Source organism: Takifugu rubripes, chromosome 7 (genome assembly GCF_901000725.2).
Source record: "Takifugu rubripes chromosome 7, fTakRub1.2, whole genome shotgun sequence".
NCBI classification, from domain to species: domain Eukaryota; kingdom Metazoa; phylum Chordata; class Actinopteri; order Tetraodontiformes; family Tetraodontidae; genus Takifugu; species Takifugu rubripes.
In genome coordinates, this window is record NC_042291.1 from 17,357,949 (window position 1) to 17,378,045 (window position 20,097).

General features: G+C 47.8%; 1 protein-coding gene across 5 annotated transcripts; it reads right to left on the reverse strand.

Moving 5' to 3' along the window:
* Positions 1-285: 285 nt before the first annotated feature.
* LOC115246497 (polycomb protein SCMH1-like) lies at positions 286-14,349 on the reverse strand. Of its 5 annotated transcripts, XR_003889123.1 has the most exons (16): positions 14,154-14,343; positions 13,647-13,740; positions 13,376-13,462; positions 13,222-13,299; positions 12,882-12,952; positions 12,571-12,805; positions 12,128-12,216; positions 11,729-11,975; positions 9,574-9,743; positions 8,421-8,591; positions 8,095-8,221; positions 5,845-6,045; positions 5,731-5,771; positions 5,601-5,653; positions 1,015-1,148; positions 286-935 (listed from the first exon to the last, which is right to left on the reverse strand). XR_003889123.1 is itself a non-coding variant. In XM_029839467.1 (15 exons), exons 3-15 carry the CDS (start codon positions 13,398-13,400, stop codon positions 816-818), a joined length of 1,836 nt encoding a protein of 611 aa, XP_029695327.1. In that variant the 5' UTR covers positions 13,401-13,462; positions 13,647-13,740; positions 14,154-14,338; the 3' UTR covers positions 286-815. The 5 variants fall into 5 exon arrangements, 4 of the variants coding, with proteins under 4 accessions (XP_029695327.1, XP_029695326.1, XP_029695329.1 ...); XM_029839467.1 differs by having other exon boundaries at positions 5,601-5,771; positions 11,729-11,972; positions 14,154-14,338; XM_029839466.1 differs by having other exon boundaries at positions 5,601-5,771; positions 14,154-14,338.
* Positions 14,350-20,097: the final 5,748 nt, after the last annotated feature.

Sequence of the window (20,097 nt, forward strand, 5' to 3'; positions counted from 1 at the left end):
GACCTTTAAACAATCGAAAAAAAATAAATAAGCACATCGTGGCACAAAACCTGTGCTGAGGAGGCCACATGTTGACAAGTATGTACATGAAGTATAGAACCTTTGCATGGTGTAAAAATACCTGGCAGGTTAGCCTGGGCTTCAACACGTGACCACGGGCTTCAACACGTGACCGGCGGCCTTTGAGAAACAGGAGGCAGACTCGTGCGCAGCACTGTGCTGCCACCTGCTGGCGAACTATCGAAAACGTAAGTACAAACTGCCGAAGGACAAAATGAGCCCAAATTTAAATTATTAAATATTTATTGAACGTCATTAAGTATCATAAGGCTCTGCCTGTAGGAGCTCTAATGATATAGTATAAAATTTAAAAAGTAGAAATAACAATGACAGTTACCAAAATAGGAGCAGTAAAGACATTTGCCCATGGCTGTATTTACTCAACAGCATTATTATTAGTGCTTCTTCTTTTGCAATACATTTTTAATCCCATAACTACCATTTCAGTTGCTATGGGGATGCATGTAGTGCTAGTGTAGGGTTGACTAACCTCTAACTTATGCCACACCAAGAGCTTAAAAACATCACAAACATACAGAGATTCCTCCATACAAATAAGAAATGTGCTGGTTACTCCAACTGGAACATAAAAACACCGTAAAATGGTCAGGAGCCATCAAGTAACCCAACTTTTATTGAACCCTAGAAAATGTCCTGCTGCCTCGAGGCTGGGTCGTGCTACACAGAAGAAATCTTCCTCACTGGCTGAGCGGCTGTTGAGAGCTTCAGAATTTGTTAAGATAGGAGGAATCTCCTCAAGCCTGTTTGAGCTTGTCAATGTGGAACGTGAGTTTGAGCGCAGGGCCGAGCTTCAAACCCATGTACTTCATCATGGCGTCGCTACGCAGCAGCAGCAGGGCTTTGCCGTCAATCTCCTGCAGCAGAGAGGAAAAAGGTCAGCGATCTCTGAAGGGATGGAAGCACGGCTCAGAGGAGCGCTCTCTATAAACGTACATGTTTTCTGAAAAGGTCAGCATGGGGGGCCAGCAAAGGGTCACTCTCTCTGATGAAGCGCATGACATCATCGACTGTCCAGAGGGTGGGGTCTCCGCCACCAGGCTGTGGGCGTTCCTGGACCCTGATAACCCCTGAAGACACGCCACAAGGTTAGGTTAGGCTAGGCTAGGCTAGGCTAGGCCCCCAATCTAATGCCTGCAGCACATAATTAGAAATGAAACACTTAATTAGTGAATAAATGCGTCATCAATGTCTTTAAAAACACCATTAAAAGAACCTCATTACATCTCTGTCACGACTCGTCAGGCCCCAAAGAAAAAGAGTAGATTAGATTAGATCAGAGTAGATTAGAGTAGATTAGATTAGATCAGAGTAGATTAGATCAGAGTAGATTAGATTAGATCAGAGTAGATTAGATTAGATCAGAGTAGAGTAGATTAGATCAGAGTAGATTAGATCAGAGTAGATCAGATCAGAGTAGATTAGATTAGATCAGAGTAGATTAGATTAGATCAGAGTAGATTAGATTAGATCAGAGTAGATCAGAGTAGATTAGGTCAGAGTAGATTAGATCAGAGTAGATCAGATTAGACCGTGGCTTAAATTCAACTGTGATAATCACTGATTTCTTCTGAATCTTCATCTTTGTTCCGACCTGTAAAATTGTGCTGAACCAGCTCAGAGGGACACTTCCTGTCTGCAGATGAGACTGAGATGGGGCAGGAGGTAAAGGGTCAGGATTAGGGTTAGGGCAGGAGGTAAAGGGTCAGGATTAGGGTTAGGGCAGGAGGTAAAGGGTCAGGGCAGGAGGTAAAGGGTTAGGGTTAGGGCAGGAGGTAAAGGGTCAGGGTTAGGGTTAGGGCAGGAGGTAAAGGGTCAGGGTTAGGGTCAGGGCAGGAGGTAAAGGGTCAGGGTTAGGGTCAGGGCAGGAGGTAAAGGGTCAGGGCAGGAGGTAAAGGGTCAGGGTTAGGGTTAGGGCAGGAGGTAAAGGGTCAGGGTTAGGGTTAGGGCAGGAGGTAAAGGGTCAGGGTTAGGGTCAGGGCAGGAGGTAAAGGGTCAGGGCAGGAGGTAAAGGGTCAGGGCAGGAGGTAAAGGGTCAGGGTTAGGGTCAGGGCAGGAGGTAAAGGGTCAGGGTTAGGGTCAGGGCAGGAGGTAAAGGGTCAGGGTTAGGGTTAGGGCAGGAGGTAAAGGGTCAGGGCAGGAGGTAAAGGGTCAGGGTTAGGGTTAGGGCAGGAGGTAAAGGGTCAGGGCAGGAGGTAAAGGGTCAGGGTTAGGGTTAGGGCAGGAGGTAAAGGGTCAGGATTAGGGTTAGGGCAGGAGGTAAAGGGTCAGGGTTAGGGCAGGAGGTAAAGGGTCAGGGTTAGGGTTGGGGCAGGAGGTAAAGGGTCAGGATTAGGGTTAGGGCAGGAGGTAAAGGGTCAGGATTAGGGTTAGGGCAGGAGGTAAAGGGTCAGGATTAGGGTTGGGGCAGGAGGTAAAGGGTCAGGGTTAGGGTTAGGGCAGGAGGTAAAGGGTCAGGGTTAGGGTTGGGGCAGGAGGTAAAGGGTCAGGGTTAGGGTTAGGGCAGGAGGTAAAGGGTCAGGGTTAGGGCAGGAGGTAAAGGGTCAGGGTTAGGGCAGGAGGTAAAGGGTCAGGGTTAGGGCAGGAGGTAAAGGGTCAGGGTTAGGGCAGGAGGTAAAGGGTCAGGATTAGGGTTGGGGCAGGAGGTAAAGGGTCAGTGTTAGGGCAGGAGGTAAAGGGTCAGGATTAGGGTTAGGGCAGGAGGTAAAGGGTCAGGGTTAGGGCAGGAGGTAAAGGGTCAGGGTTAGGGTTAGGGCAGGAGGTAAAGGGTCAGGGTTAGGGTTAGGGCAGGAGGTAAAGGGTCAGGATTAGGGTTAGGGCAGGAGGTAAAGGGTCAGGATTAGGGCAGGAGGTAAAGGGTCAGGATTAGGGTTGGGGCAGGAGGTAAAGGGTCAGGATTAGGGTTGGGGCAGGAGGTAAAGGGTCAGGATTAGGGTTGGGGCAGGAGGTAAAGGGTCAGGGTTAGGGCAGGAGGTAAAGGGTCAGGATTAGGGTTAGGGCAGGAGGTAAAGGGTCAGGGTTAGGGCAGGAGGTAAAGGGTCAGGGTTAGGGTTAGGGCAGGAGGTAAAGGGTCAGGATTAGGGTTGGGGCAGGAGGTAAAGGGTCAGGATTAGGGTTAGGGCAGGAGGTAAAGGGTCAGGGTTAGGGTTAGGGCAGGAGGTAAAGGGTCAGGGTAGAGCTTCAAACCCCCTCTGAGGGGGCAACTGTTCTAACCTAACCCTCTGAGGGGGTAACTGTTCTAACCCTAACTTCTGAGGGGGTAACTGTTCTAACCTAACCCTCTGAGGGGGCAACTGTTCTAACCCTAACCCTCTGAGGGGGCAACTGTTCTAACCTAACCCTCTGAGGGGGTAACTGTTCTAACCCTAACTTCTGAGGGGGTAACTGTTCTAACCCTAACCCTCTGAGGGGGCAACTGTTCTAACCTAACTCTCTGAGGGGGTAACTGTTCTAACCCTAACCCTCTTAGGGGGCAACTGTTCTAACCCTAACTTCTGAGGGGGCAACTGTTCTAACCCTAACTTCTGAGGGGGTAACTGTTCTAACCTAACCCTCTGAGGGGGCAACTGTTCTAACCCTAACTTCTGAGGGGGCAACTGTTCTAACCCTAACTTCTGAGGGGGTAACTGTTCTAACCTAACCCTCTGAGGGGGCAACTGTTCTAACCCTAACTTCTGAGGGGGTAACTGTTCTAACCTAACCCTCTGAGGGGGCAACTGTTCTGACCCTAACTTCTGAGGGGGCAACTGTTCTAACCTAACCCTCTGAGGGGGCAACTGTTCTAACCCTAACCCTCTGAGGGGGCAACTGTTCTAACCCTAACCCTCTGAGGGGGTAACTGTTCTAACCTAACCCTCTGAGGGGGCAACTGTTCTAACCCTAACTTCTGAGGGGGTAACTGTTCTAACCTAACCCTCTGAGGGGGCAACTGTTCTGACCCTAACTTCTGAGGGGGCAACTGTTCTAACCTAACCCTCTGAGGGCGCAACTGTTCTAACCCTAACCCTCTGAGGGGGCAACTGTTCTAACCCTAACCCTCTGAGGGGGCAACTGTTCTAACCTAACTCTCTGAGGGGGTAACTGTTCTAACCCTAACCCTCTTAGGGGGCAACTGTTCTAACCCTAACTTCTGAGGGGGCAACTGTTCTAACCCTAACCCTCTGAGGGGGCAACTGTTCTAACCCTAACTTCTGAGGGGGTAACTGTTCTAACCTAACCCTCTGAGGGGGCAACTGTTCTGACCCTAACTTCTGAGGGGGCAACTGTTCTAACCTAACCCTCTGAGGGGGCAACTGTTCTAACCCTAACCCTCTGAGGGGGCAACTGTTCTAACCCTAACCCTCTGAGGGGGGCAACTGTTCTAACCTAACCCTCTGAGGGGGCAACTGTTCTAACCCTAACTTCTGAGGGGGTAACTGTTCTAACCTAACCCTCTGAGGGGGCAACTGTTCTGACCCTAACTTCTGAGGGGGCAACTGTTCTAACCTAACCCTCTGAGGGCGCAACTGTTCTAACCCTAACCCTCTGAGGGGGCAACTGTTCTAACCCTAACCCTCTGAGGGGGCAACTGTTCTAACCTAACTCTCTGAGGGGGTAACTGTTCTAACCCTAACCCTCTTAGGGGGCAACTGTTCTAACCCTAACTTCTGAGGGGGCAACTGTTCTAACCCTAACCCTCTGAGGGGGCAACTGTTCTAACCCTAACTTCTGAGGGGGTAACTGTTCTAACCTAACCCTCTGAGGGGGCAACTGTTCTGACCCTAACTTCTGAGGGGGCAACTGTTCTAACCTAACCCTCTGAGGGGGCAACTGTTCTAACCCTAACCCTCTGAGGGGGCAACTGTTCTAACCCTAACTTCTGAGGGGGTAACTGTTCTAACCTAACCCTCTGAGGGGGCAACTGTTCTGACCCTAACCCTCTGAGGGGGCAACTGTTCTAACCCTAACCCTCTGAGGGGGCAACTGTTCTAACCCTAACCTTTGCCTCGTTGACCTGAGCCTGTTATGAGGGTTAGGGTTAGAACAGTTGCCCCCTCAGAGGGTTAGGGTTAGAACAGTTGCCCCCTCAGAGGGTTAGGGTTAGAACAGTTGCCCCCTCAGAGGGTTAGGGTTAGAACAGTTATGAGGGTCTCCAAACCATCTCTCCAACCCCCCAACACAGATAAGGGACACAGGTACAGTTAGAAGTTTCCTCTCCCTCATTCGGGTGCCTCTTTTCTCTCAGGAATCTAAACATCATTTAGATTCTTGACACTAGACATAGAGATATATTGTATTTCTACATTTTTATTTTATTCTGCTGGGCCTTGATGAAGCCTTTCAAATTCACAGCTCCACTCATTTGCATTTTTCTCTGCCATCATTCAGGTGCCAGTTTTGGGTCTCATAAACCGTTTAACATTTGATTCTATGATCTATGATGAAATATACCATATACACCTTTAATATGATTAACTGTTGCACACCATGTGGTCACACACTCATCAGAGTGAATCTCTCTTCAGCCAATCAGGAACACTCACCCGGTGTGTGTGCACGGCTCTCGGAGTGCACGCCTCCTCTGGCTACAGGCTGGCTGCAAAACAGAGGATCGCACTGAAGGCTGTGACAGAGTTTTTCCAGGAATCGGAGTGCATAGGTGACGCTACTGACTGTGGGCAGAGTCAGGGTGTGCTGCTGCTGGTCAAAATATGCTAGGTGGACAAAAGTGAGGTTAACTGACGTGCACATTCATTGGTTTTATACCCGGCTGAAAAAGGGAGTCACCTGAAATGATTCCACCGCCTTGTCCAGACCTGAGGCAGCCAAAGGCAGTGGCCTGATGATAAGCAGAGTCCACAAAGGCCTGAACACACTGCTGGAGCACCGAGGAGGCGCCGCCTGGCCCAAAGTGGTCCGGGAGCTGCTGAATCCGCTGCTGGTCTAAATGGGGTCCTACCTTCCCAAACTTGTTCAAATAAACACAAACTAGGGGACAGAGAACCCAAAACTGATGGTTAGTAGTGACAGATACAGTCCTCCCGCTAAAGTTCAGGCACTAACCCTAACCCTAACCCTACCACTAACCCTAATGCTAACCCTACCACTAACCCTACCACTAACCCTAATGCTAACCCTACCACTAACCCTAATGCTAACCCTACCACTAACCCTGACCCTAACCCTACCACTAACCCTAATGCTAACCCTACCACTAACTCTGACCCTAACCCTACCACTAACCCTAATGCTAACCCTACCACTAACTCTGACCCTAACCCTACCACTAACCCTAATGCTAACCCTACCACTAACCCTGACCCTAACCCTACCACTAACCCTAATGCTAACCCTACCACTAACTCTGACCCTAACCCTACCACTAACCCTAATGCTAACCCTACCACTAACCCTAATGCTAACCCTACCACTAACCCTAATGCTAACCCTAACCCTGGTCCACATTTCTGTTCATGTACGTCACAGTTAGGCGAGGGGAAAATGAAAGAATCTCCAAAAGGCAAAACGTTAAACATGCACAGGGACGGGGGACAGCGGCAGGAACAGGGACAAGGACAGGTGCAGGGACAGGAACAGGTGCAGGGACAAGGACAGGGACAGGTGCAGGGGCAGGAACAAGGACAGGGACGGGACGGGGGCAGGAACAGGGACAAGGACAGGAACAGGGGCAAGAACAAGGACAGGAACAGGCACAGGGACAAGGACAGGTGCAGGGGCAGGAACAGGGACAAGAACAGGCACAGGGACAGGGGCAGGAACAGGGACAAGAACAGGCACAGGGACAGGGGCAGGAACAGGGACAAGAACAGGCACAGGGACAGGGGACAGGGACAAGGACAGGAACAGGGGACGGGGTCAGGAACAGGAGCAAGAACAGTTCATGTCATAAGGGCAAGAAAACATACATCTCATAAAACATTATGGTGTCAAGTGTCGGCTTGTGGTGTTTATCATCCATCCATCCATCCATCCATCCATCATCCCTCTAACCCTTATCCGGGGTCGGGTCGCGGGGGCAGCAGCCTAAGCAGAGGGGCCCAGACTTCCCTCCCCCCAGCTACTTCCTCCAGCTCGTCCGGAGGGATCCCCAGGCGTTCCCAGACCAGTCGAGGGTCCTGGGTCTTCCCGGGGGCCTCGTACCAGAGGAACATGCCCTGAACACCTCACCAGGGAGGCGTCCAGGGGGTGGAGGAGCAGCGGCTCTACTCCGAGCTCCTCCAGGATGGCAGAGCTTCTCCCCCTCTCTAGGGGAGGGGCCCAGCCACCCCGTGATCTTGTTCTTTCGGTCATTACCCAAAGGTCATGGCCATAGGTGAGGGTAGGAACGAAGATCGACCGGTAAATCTCTTCACCCCAACGAACCCGGTTTGCCTGTCGATCTCCCGCTCCATTCTTCCCTCACTCGTGAACAAGACCCCGAGGTACTTGAACTCCTCCACTTGGGGCAGGATCTCCTCCTTGACCCGGAGAAGGCACTCCACCTTTTTCCGGTTCAGAACCATGGCCTCGGATTTGGAGGTGCTGGTTCTCATCCCAGTCGCTTCATATGCGGCGCCAAACTGATCCAGTGATAGTTGGAGGTCACGGGCCGATGACGCCAACAGGACCACATCATCTGCAAAGAGCAGAGACCCGATCCTGAGGTCACCAAACCGGACCCCCTCAACACCACGACTGCACCTAGAAATTCTGTCCATAAAAGTCACGAACAGAATCGGTGACACAGGGCAGCCCTGGCGGAGACCAACCCTCACCGGAAACGAGTTCGACTTACTGCAGCACTGCGGACCGAACTCTGACACCGATCGAACAGGGAGCGGACGGCCCGTATCAGGGGGCCCGGCACCCCCAAAAGGGGATGTGCTTTCTGTAACTTTATGCATCTTAGAAATCATTTCATCTTCCCTCTTTTCAGAAAGTTTGACCAGATGTGCCATAACTTTTGCATACCACCCTACACATACCCCACATCTGCCGGTGCAGTACAGTGTATTATGGGCTGTGGATGTTGTGTACCTGTTGGGGCCGGTAGTGCAGACTTGGGGATGGTGGCATTGTCCAGGGGCACAGTACTGGCGCCAGGCTCTGGGGTGCTTGTCATTGGAGACGTGGGGACTGGATTAGGCACAACGCCTCTTTTTCTCTTTGATAGAAACACACATTTAGATCATTTATTGTTGGGCTCAGAAATACACAAAAAAGATGCTACTCAATATTGACAAACCTTCTATAACTGGACAGATTTTTGACTCTGAAGTTAGGATTTGTCAACAGTGTACAGTCAATAAAATGTAATGAAACTAAAGGTTGGGTAATTCCGAGCTGACAACGTGCACATGTACCTTGCGACCTGGCTTAGGCCCTCTTTTCTTTGGGATTCTGATATGTTCTCCTGAAGCCGGAGCCTGCTGGGCAGCTATTCTCTGCACCCAGTTGGTGGGTAGTCTGCCTCTGGGTCGCCCTGGTCCAGCTATGACAGCTTCCAGCCAGCCAGCTCTCTTTCCCCAACTCAACTGTGAGGGGGAGACAGTGAGGTCGACCACTACGATATAGTCAATATAACAACAATATTAATAATGATAATAGATGAAGCACCAATAGCCGTTATTCTAAAACAACAAAAATGACTTTTCTCTTTGATGGACTGGTTTAATCGGGGTCACGGGGATGGCGCTGGAGGCAAGGTGCACCCAGGCCAGCACATCCAGGGACCTGTGCGTGCAGTATGGGGGTTTGTCACCTACTCAAGGGCACCTCTGAGGGTGTCCCGGTACCATGCCCTACTACCACTAGTCCCCTAATAACAATGACATTCGACATGATAAGTAATGAATGACTGAACCCTCTAAATATCGGCTTGTCTCTGTCTCTAGGCTTTGGCCAATGTGTCTAGGCTAACGATTAAAAAAACTGACTTGATTATGGGTGGGGCTGAAGGAGCAGTTCAGATTCCCCCAGCAACAGCTTCCCCACCACCGTCATCACGATACCGACACCCGCAAAAGCAAAACGAAAAAGCGAGACACACACCGAGACTTGAGCTAGTTTATGTGCCGACCATGAGCTAGTCTGACGTTGGAGCTGGTCCACACCGGACCAGAAGCACCAATGTCCGGAGATGGACAGGTGCCTGTTTTTCCAGGAGGGGCGAGGCCAGCAGTGGCAGTTCCTGATGAAAGCTGCCTCCAAAAAGTCATCGGACTCCATCTCAGCCAATCATGGGAAGTCATTTGTGTTGTTGAAAACAACAAAATGGTTAATTGAAATATAATGAGTAAAATGTCAGGAGTGGGCCTACAGTCATCAACAACACTACTTTCCCTCCAGATACACGTGTTTTCTTTGAGATGTAGTTATGCTTTATAGCATGATTAGGAGGTCTATAATCATTTTCCATTTGTATTCCAGCAGCTAACCCAATAATGCAGTGCAGCCCTCATTATTATGCTCAGTCGAGTTCTCAACGGCTGCCTGCCAATGTGTCCAGCATCATACCTTACTGCCTGGCCTGGGCCCTCGTTTCTTGGGGAAGGCGACAGGCTCGGGATCTTTCGTCGATCGGAGGCCAGCTAGTCCCGACAGCGAAGTCTTCTGACCCCAGGCATCCGCAACCTTGGTCTTTCTGCGCCCCGGCTGGCGTCCTTTCTGACCTGGAAGTCTGCTGCCTGCAGTGGGATTGGGGTGCATAGCTAAGCTCTGCAAACGTCCCTCTGTCACTGTTCCACAGTACGAAAGGTGGGAAACCCCAAGACAAGGCAGATACTACAGACCACCCATCAGAATCATTTCATGGATCCAAGTAAAAATGAGAGTTTAATCAAAAGTGAACACATCTTCTGTTAAATGAAGAGCTTCAACAGGGAAGGTTGTCAGCCGTTTCTCTTGTGATGCGATAAAACTAAAACCAAAAGCATCTCTTTTGGAAGCTACGGCGCACGGCACGAGCACACAAACAGAGGACAAACAGTCTTGCTAGCTTGAACATCATGTCATTCCAAGCCAAAGGATCTCAGTCTCAAGTGTGCTTCTCAAAGAAAGAGGGTTGGAGGTCACATCAGAATGTCCGGCCGTCAGGAGACTTGAAATGTTTCAACATTTTTTGGTGATACGCAGCATTTCTCTAAATCTCACGCAAGACAGACGACCGGCCTGATATCAGTAGAATGGAACTCACAGCCAATATCAAAGCAACAGACAGCTTAAGGGTTCTTTTCAAATGAACACCAGGAGGGAGGAGAGACCTGGACTTTCAGGTCCAGGTGATTCTGCTCTGGAAGCCCAGGGAGGGAGAAGGTTGAGCACAGGTAAAGGTCTTATTACATGTAGCTTTTCTAGCACGCTGGAGAAACAACTATTTTCTTCTGTCTTTTTTACATCTTTTCCCCAGCGGTATTTCGGCTTCATGAGGCAGTGATGTGATTTCATGCTCTGAAATTGGGAACTACTTTAATCCTTGGTTTTGGAAAAGTCTTAACTTGATTAGATTTGATTCAGTTAGCATTTGGTTAACATTTACGCCTCTGAGAGCTAAGAAGCGTGTGTTTCCCACCCTTCGTAAAGCCTGCGAGGTGACTGCATTCATCATTAGCTGCGCGCTAATATACCATTTTAGCACAGAGACACCACTGACAGCTTGAGATGCTAACATCCATAGTGCAGATGGCAGCGCTGGCACTACACAAACCTGATATTCCTTTGGTCTATCACTGTTGGTGGAGCTCACATGGGCGACCACTGATGTGGCAACGGCTTTAAATCTCTGTGGAGCTGAATGTGCCGCCTTGACTCACCTTTACAGTCCTGACAAGAGCCCAAATATCTCGACCATTGTGTAGCTTCTCTTGGATTCAGCTGCTCCTCTTTTTTAATCTTTTTTTGCTCAACTCTTTCCTTTTCTCCTCCCACCATCCACAGATAAATATAAAGAGTCCCCCATTCACAGCAAAGGTCTGGTTTTTCTTCTTCTACTCTCCATCTTCTCTATCGCCCAGATCTCTCGGTTTCTCTAGGACGGCTCCTCTGACTGTTGGCCAGGGGTGCCAGAGGCCTGTGGTGGGGCAGCCAGGCTCATTTCTACCACGGCAGGATCCGTGTCTGCCAACTGGGTCAGTGCCAGACCTTCATAAAACACTGGCTGGCTATAAACACATGTCCCTCCTTTCTGTTGTACTCCTTACTTTTCCACTCCCTCACATATTGGGAATTCTAACAACAGTTGTCATTGTGCACGATAACTTCAGGTTAGGTCTGACAAAGTGTGTTCTCTTACTCAAGGCCTCATGCTCCTCATGCTGGCCCGGAATATCTAAGACACCATATTGAATTTTTAATTAAAGAATAAATAAACACAAGTATCATCTCTATATGCTGAAATTATGTTTGAAATATATAACTGTATCCATGATTTAAAGGCCAAACAACAACTCTTAAATGCATTCAATTGAGTATTGTTCAAAATGAGCAAGAATATAAAGAACAGCTAAATCAGTGAGCACATGAAGGAATAGGGAAACGCTATATTGGAAATATGTTTTTAAATTCCACATCAACTGTGGAATGTTGAGACGTGAGATCGCCTGAAGATGAAAAAGCATTTTCTCCCAGTTCCAAAATGTCTGATGGGGTGAGTGTGGTGTTGGTAGGTCCAAACCTTTAGTGCCCGGTGGCTGAAGGTTGTCTCCAGTGAGGTGGCACCAGCCCACAGGGAAGATGTCGCGTGAGTCGAAGCGGCAGTAATAATCAAAGGCCCCCTGCCAACCATCAAAGGTGACCAGCACCTCCGCGCCACGCAGCGCACCCACGGTGGCCGGGCAGATAAAGTGGGGATTTTTACGGTCCACAGCCTCCAGCTTCATGCCTACTTTAAAGTAGTTCCTCTCTGGACTGGGGGGCTCCTGCTGGGAAACATTGAGGTGGAAAAAGGAAATCGGCGATGAAGCCAAGTTTGTAATTACCTGTGTGTTCCTTTATGTAAGGAAACTGCACAGAAATAACACAAATCCTACTGTTCTCTGGAAGCAGCGAATCCGCGGGGACATGACACACCTACCTGATGAAAGATGCGAGAGGGCGCCATCTCAGCTCCATTTAATGTTCTCAGGAGGAACATGGGCCAGGATGAAGCATTGAGCCGGAAACCTGTTGAAGAAGAAACCAAAGATTCATTTGAATTTCATGAGCTTTGGATCAAATGATGCTACAAACACCAAGGTGACCAAGTTAAACACACAACCTCTGCTTCCATGAAGTACTGATTAGCCTCATTAGCTAGCTCAAAGAAAATAATACTTTCAGCACAAATATAGATTATGGGATTTAGATATGCAATTAGGCTCAACCCTAACCCTAAAATTGTGACGTGCCACAATAATTTTCTATGGAACAACAGAAGCTTCACCAGGTTACTTTTAAGCATTAACTTGAAACAAGTGTTTTGTGCTCCCAGCCAAACTAGTAATTAGTGTCAGTAGTGTAAAGTTCATATGTGCTCACCGAGGGGGGGCTGCAGCATGCCTCCATTCTTCTCACAGCTGCCAATTGGCTGTATCTCCGAGGAGTCCACCAGGCGCCAGAAGTCATTCTTATTGTCTGACCCATCCAACCTGAGCCGGAGACGTGAGCCCGTCAAGCCCACGACAGTGGCGATGCAGGTCGATGTGGTGTTACGGGGGTCCTGGGCCTCCAGCTTCATCCCCGTTTTGAACCCATTCATTGGAGGTGCAGGGCTCTATGTGAAGGTGAGGGAAACTGAGTTGTGGAGCGGCGCAGCAAAGGTGAGCGAAATCAAGAGGAAGCATGATTACCTGTCTGAAGCAAGAAGATGGAGCAGCAATAGCAGCCGTCTCTTTCAGGTATTTCTCCCAACTGAAATGGCCTGAAGAACACGGCATAGCATAGCTATTACACACATTCATTGCTCTTATTACAATTAACTCTCATTACAATTAACTGCATTTTGTATACAATATACGTGTATGCTTAAAAGGACTGTTTACAAGTGTTAATTATTGACCATCTTCCTGAATGAAAGGCACTGCACATTTTGCTTCTGGACTCCTGACCCTGACCCCTAACCCTCAACCCTGGCCCTCAACCCCGGCCCTCAACCCCGGCCCTAACCCTGACCCCGGTTAGATTAGTTACCTTGGTGCTGTGAGGACACTCGGGAGGACCTTCCACTCTGGGCATGCTTGATTTGTCTGTCACCGTTCCACTCTAGAGCTACCAGATGGTAAAATAAATCGATTAACATATATAGTTTAACGCAAATACACAAGATGTGAGGCCAAATCCTCACATTTGTGTGGCGCAGGTTTCCTCATACTCCAGTAATACTGACGAAGCTCACAACACAGGGGCGTCCTTCAAAACAGGTGGAGAGAAACTGGGGGGGGTGAAATTGTGAAAAGAATTGGCCCAATTGTGTGGAAAAAGCAATATTTCAACCACAACTAACAAAGTGCAAATGTGAGAAAAGTTTATGGAAATGTAAAAGAGCGTTTCAGAGCAGGCCTGAATAAACGATGGAGGCGTGCAATAAAACTATTATATTACTGCTTTTTTCTCACTTTAGAGGTGGAAACCTTCCGTCTCAGTGACTATGGATTAATCATCAATTAAATGACATGATGATCACAGAGTCTTCGCCTTGTTGGAGGGATCCTGAAAAGAAAGAAGCAACAAGAGTTTCATGGAACATCTCACTAAATCCTTGAGGAATTATGCTATAAAGGGAACCCAAAGTCCTCAACATCTAATCTATGATGGGAAGAAAGATGAATATTTGGGCTGTGGACCGCTTAGGCCAAATTAGTGGCTAAACTAACCCTAAATAGAAGCAAGTGGACTTTGTTGCCACTATAGTGAAGATCAAAATGAGCCAAAGTGAGGAGAGGAGGGGAAAAGTTGAATTCGTGTCAAACAATGAGGAAGATTGAGCCCCAGATTAAAGGAAGTTTGCTTCCACACCAAGAAAACCAGCTGGAATGTTACAAATGTATCACCTGCTTCAACATCGTAAAGCGAATAAAGCAATAACGGGGTTCAGAGGTCAGGCTGAATATTTCCCTACATACCTTAAAACTTCATCGTCGTTTTGCGTTTCTCCTCACGGATGATGTCGTTTTTCAATAAAAGTGCGCCTTTTTCTCCACCGAGAGGAATGGCGTCCAACCTAAAGCAGCCCGCTCCTGGTTCTCCGTCTGGCCGGGAGACGGCGTGAGAGCGGCCGGCGAGGAGGTCCGGAGGGCCGGCGAGGAGGTCGGGAGGAGGTCCGGAGGGCCGGCGAGGAGGTCGGGAGGAGGTCCGGAGGGCCGGCGAGGAGGTCGGGAGGGCCGGCGAGGAGGTCGGGAGGAGGTCGGGAGGGCCGGCGAGGAGGTCGGGAGGGCCGGCGAGGAGGTCTTTCCCCCGGGAAGGAGCGGCGGGAAGCTGCGGGTCCTGCTGCCGCCCTTGTTTATCACCTCCGGTTTGTTTACATCCAGAATGCGGCGGCATCCAACGTTGTGGAGCTCCATTCAAACCACACAGCGAACACGAGATCCCTCCGCCCTCTCCTGCGCTGCATGTGCACGGATGCGTGTGAGAGCCGGTGCGTGTGAGCCGGCGTTCATAAAAGCCGATCAGAAACGCCACGTCCAGCAGGCGACGGTCTGCCCTGTCGCGCGCACACGCGCGCACACACACACACACACACACACACACACACACTCACTCTCTCTAAAGGGTAATAGCTCAGGCTAGACCGGTCTTTCTCCGCCACTTCACTATAAATATTAGCATTAGCACACCCGGGGCCTGATTTGCTGTCCACTCTTGTTTACCTGCTTTAGAGCGTTTTAGCGACGAGGCGTTAGTCCGCCATTTTCCCCAAAACTGTGAGGAGCCCCCTGGTGAGCAGATTGTGGTATTGCCCCTGGTGGGCACATTGTGGTATTGCCACCACATGATGCCACATCAGTTGATTTTCAACCTGCACACGTCTCAGCACGAGAAATGTAAATATGTCTAGCTATTCTTAAAATGTATTCAAATATTTTTATTATACATGTGTGGATATGATAATAGCGGGTTAATTGGCAGGGTCCACGTGCCTGATTGGACCCGTTTCACGCCTGTCGGCTTTAATTGAATCAAAGTCAATCCGCGCGCGAGCGCGCACCTGAGCAGCACGCACCTGAGCAGCACGCACCTGAGCAGCACGCACCTGAGCAGCACGCACCTGAGCAGCACGCACCTGAGCAGCACGCTCGAGAACATGCAAACATAGAAATCTGCGCTATACAGTGTTTTTATCTTTTTGGTATCCGAATGAACAGTGTATTCATCACTTTATGTGATCCTCTTACTACCAGTAGGGGTCAATGTTGTTTTTTTATAAAGAAGGCTAAATATCCCAGACATCAGTGGGTTATTTAATCTTCTCCATGCTTTCAAAGTTTCACTTTAATAATCATTAAATTGCAGTCTGTTAGTCCAAACGATCCCCCCCCCCCCCCCATACATTGGTTATTACAGTTACAGTGATGCTGAGCTAGATAATGATTAAGAACTGACAATTAGTTCCAGGTGCAATTTTGCATGTAATATACATACTTTAAAAAGTGAGAAGAATTGAATACTTATTTGATCCTTTCTGATCATGTCAATACTAAAAAATCTGCAGACGTGGCCCCTAAACTGGGTGAGGAAAAACCTAAAAAGTAAACCCTTTTAGGGAAAAGAAGAAGGCTGAAAGGCAGCTGCAGAGGCTCCTTTTCCCTGGGTTAGGGTTAGGGTTTAATGGGTTAGGGTTTAATGGGTTAGGGTTTAATGGGTTAGGGTTAAATGGGTTAGAGGGTTAGGGTTTAATGGGTTAGGGTTTAATGGGTTAGAGGGTTAGGCTTTAATGGGTTAGGGTTTAATGGGTTAGGGTTAGGGTTTAATGGGTTAGGGTTAAATGGGTTAGAGGGTTAGGGTTTAATGGGTTAGGGTTTAATGGGTTAGGGTTTAATGGGTTAGAGGGTTAGGGTTTAATGGGTTAGGGTTTAATGGGTTAGAGGGTTAGGCTTTAATGGGTTAGGGTTTAATGGGTTAGGGTTTAATGGGTTAGAGGGTTAGGGTTTAATGGGTTAGAGTTAGGGGTAGAGTTAGGGTTAATGGGTTAGAGGGTTAGGGTTTAATGGGTTAGAGTTAGGGTTAGAGTTAGGGTTAGAGTTAGGGTTTAATGGGTTAAGGTTAGGGTTTAATTATGCAATTACTTCAGCAACATGTGAACATTTGTAATAATCATGATAGAGGGAATAAAGCAACAGCTGCTCAGGCAACAGAAACAGCTACTGAGTAACCTCACTAACTAACAGCAGCACTGATGGAGACAATCAGAGCAGTGGACACAAAATAAGAGTTACTAACATCAAGAATACAAGTTAAATCTGCTCTTTACTGGAATTCTAAAGACAATATCACAGAAGTATTTACTAAATCTGTCACATTCTTTTGTTTTCATTTACAGATGCCTCTGATAGCAGGTTTGATGGGGTTAGGGTTAGGAATAGAGTTAGGGTTAGGAATAGGGTTAGGGTTGGGAATAGGGTTAGGAATAGGGTTAGGGTTAGGAATAGGGTTAGGGTTGGGTTAGGGTTAGGGTTAGGAATAGGGTTAGGGTTGGGTTAGGGTTAGGAATAGGGTTAGGGTTGGGTTAGGAATAGGGTTAGGGTTAGGAATAGGGTTAGGGTTGGGTTAGGGTTGGGTTAGGAATAGGGTTAGGGTTAGGAATAGGGTTAGGAATAGGGTTAGGGTTGGGAATAGGGTTAGGAATAGGGTTAGAGTTTCTGTTGATTTAGGGTTAGGGTTAGAGTTAGGGTTAGGAGTTGTATGCATGGTGTCAGAGGTGGGAGGGTTAGGGTTACTGTTGATTTCAGGGTTAGGGTTAGGGTTTGATGGTTAGGGTTAGGGTTAGAGGGTTAGGGTTACTGTTGATTTCACTGGGTTAGGAATAGGGTTAGGGTTGGGTTAGGGTTTAATAGGTTAGGGGTAGGGTTAGGGTTAGGAATAGGGTTAGGGTTGGGAATAGGGTTAGAGTTTCTGTTGATTTCACTGGGTTAGGGTTAGGTTAGGAATAGGGTTAGGGTTAGAGTTTCTGTTGATTTCACTGGGTTAGGGTTAGGGTTAGGAATAGGGTTAGGGTTAGAGGGTTAGGGTTACTGTTGATTTCACTGGGTTAGGAAGGGTTAGGAATAGGGTTAGGGGTTAGGGTTAGTGTTGATTTCACTGCAGCTTCTGTTAGAAATGTGGAAACGCTCAATCTTAACAGGCAAAATGTGACAATCTAAATGTGAATATTCATAAACGTATGTTTTTTTAATGAGGTGCTTTTGCTTTAGTCAGTTATTTTCTTCATTTTTGTTATTACTTTTATTTAATGTGGCTTTCTTTATTAGAGTGTTCTTGGATTTCCACACACGTTGCTTGTTGACTGTTTCTGTACTTTTGTCGACTTTCTTTTGTCTTACATGCACAGGAATATCTTTGCTCATGCTAATCATCTGGCGTGTGTTTGCAGAGACACGTTCGTGATGCCGTATATATGTATGTATATATGTGTGTATATACACGTATATATACACACACACATGTATGTTCCAATACAGCCTTCCTACTCTGCTGGCACCCTGGGGGGCCCATGCAGGGAGAGAACAGGAGCATCCTAGGACAGACATTTGGGTGGGTGGGTGGTGGAGAGGAGGGTCCTCCCCCCCCTCCCCCTGTTCAGAAATGCAAATTGAATCAATCTGAGACTTTAAGACTTTTCAAGTGGGATTTAATTAGGAGCCGATTTTTAATGAGAGAAGGAAGAAAAGTGTTGGGGAGGGAGAGGGCTGCCTTCTCTGATCTGGGGCTCCAGCTGAAAAGACGATTCACAAATATCGACAACACCCTAACCCAGATGTGTGATCACACACACACACACACACACACACACACACACACACACACACACACACACACTTAAAGCCACTGCACATACTGTTTTTTACATTAACTCTGATAAAGGGTTTCAAACGATGCACGACTGCACGTTCTCGTTATGGATGCGTCACCTGTTGTTTAATAAATTGACCCGACTCTTCAGGACCTCCTCAACTTGTGATACTTCTAAGGTTGCTGTGAATAAAGATTAAAGTGATTTTTGGTTGTGTGAACTATATTTTGGAGGATCGGTCAGAAGTGTTGCTGCCGTGCGTTATCACATGCTTTGACAGACTTTTGGGGAACAACTCTTGGAGAGCGAGGTGACGCCAGCGCCCAGTGTGACGAGCCGTTTTGAGAGGATCGACTGACTTCTCCATTGTAACTGGATGCCCCTCATCTTGGAGAGAAAGCTGGAGAACTTTGGCATATTTGTCAAGGCCTGTGTGACATTTTTACCACATTCCTCTCTATATTTCCATTTTTATGTCCATTTCCACCAGAAGAATGGAGGGGAGGTTAAAATGTTGACTCATTAGACCTTTTAGTTTCATATTTATTTTTTCACTGTTTAAACCAAAAAGCCACCAGAAAAGCAAAATAAATATCAAGAAGAACCTATTTATATAACAATATTTAATGGCCCCTACCTTTAATCGAAGCTTGATGTCAGTGTGGCCCACGTGTTTTGGGGAGTTACTCAGGGTTAGGGGCATTATATTTTTTAAAACTTGTGGGCAACCATAGCGCAGGCTGATAACACAAAATAGCAATGTTGGTAACTTGTAACATGTTTTGGGAATGTCACTGAGTGGAGGGAAAATATATCCTGTCACTCCGTGGAAATAGGGTTTTTTATTGCCCCAGTCATATCTTCTTCTAACCCTGGTGTGAAGAGAAAGATTGGCAGTGAGCACAGACGCATCCCATTGTGTCTAATGTGCACAGATAAAGTTGCGGTGCACAAGGAATATAAAATCAAACGTCATTACTCAACTAGACAGGAGAATGCAAAATAGCAGGGAGCTGAGAGCAAAAAGAGTGATGCAGCAGTTTTATCTGCGTTTATGGTGAGATGAGTGCTCTATACGTGCGCTCTGTAAGTGCAGTCTGTTCAGAAAAGAAGGGTCAGGTTAGCACCGGGGCCGCCATCCCAAAATGTTGGAAGAGCCATATTGGACCAAAAAAACAAATCTTTCTGAAGCCGCAAAAATTCAAAGCCTTATGTAGGGCTTATTATAGGCAACACATGCTGTAAGTGTCTATATTAGCCTACAAATACATCATTCATGATGAAATGTTTATTTTAACTGTAGCATCCTGGAGAGAATGACGCACCACATGGTGCTTTAAGTTTAACTTCCATTATAATGAGATGTTGAAATTAAATATTTATTATACGCATTTATACAGCATTGGAAAACTTGAAGATTGTTTGTCATGTTTTTCCTCTACAGAAATTTATATATCTCTGTGTGTGTGTGTGTGTGTGTGTGTGTGTGTGTGTGTGTGTGTGTGTGTGTGTGTGTGTGTGTGTCCCCATGCTGTCCCCCCTGCTGTTCTGCATAGGCCTAAACCCCCTCAGCCAGATCATCACCAAGAGTGGCTATGGGTACCAGTTCCGAAGTGGAACAACCGTCAGCCACCTCCTCTACATGGATGACATCAAGCTCTATGCCAAGAACGAGCGTGACATCGACTCCCTGATTCACCTCACTACGATCTACAGCAAAGACATTGGGATGTCATTCGGGCTAGACAAATGTGGGCGGATGATATCTAGAAGGGGAAAGGTGATCGCAACTGACGGGGTTGAACTACCTGAAGGGAACATCACAGATGTGCAGGACAGTTACAAATACCTGGGGATCCCACAGGCAAATGGTAACCATGAGGAGGCAGCTAGGAGGTCAGCCACAGCCAAATACCTGCAGAGGTTAAGACAGGTCCTGAAAAGTCAGCTGAATGGTAAGAATAAGATCCAGGCCATAAACACCTACGCCCTGCCAGTAATCAGATACCCTGCTGGCATAATACCCTGGCCACTGGAAGAGATACAAGCCACTGACATCA

Excerpts from the sequence above, each read along its gene's own strand:
- LOC115246497 (XM_029839466.1), bottom strand. The coding sequence starts at position 13,400 with ATGAGGAAACCTGCGCCACACAAAT. Across the intron at positions 12,217-12,570 it reads CATGCTGCAGCCCCCCCTCG|GTTTCCGGCTCAATGCTTCA; the intron begins GTGAGCACATAT and ends CTTCTTCAACAG. Across the intron at positions 1,149-5,600 it reads GAGCCGTGCACACACACCGG|GGGTTATCAGGGTCCAGGAA; the intron begins GTGAGTGTTCCT and ends GCGTGTCTTCAG.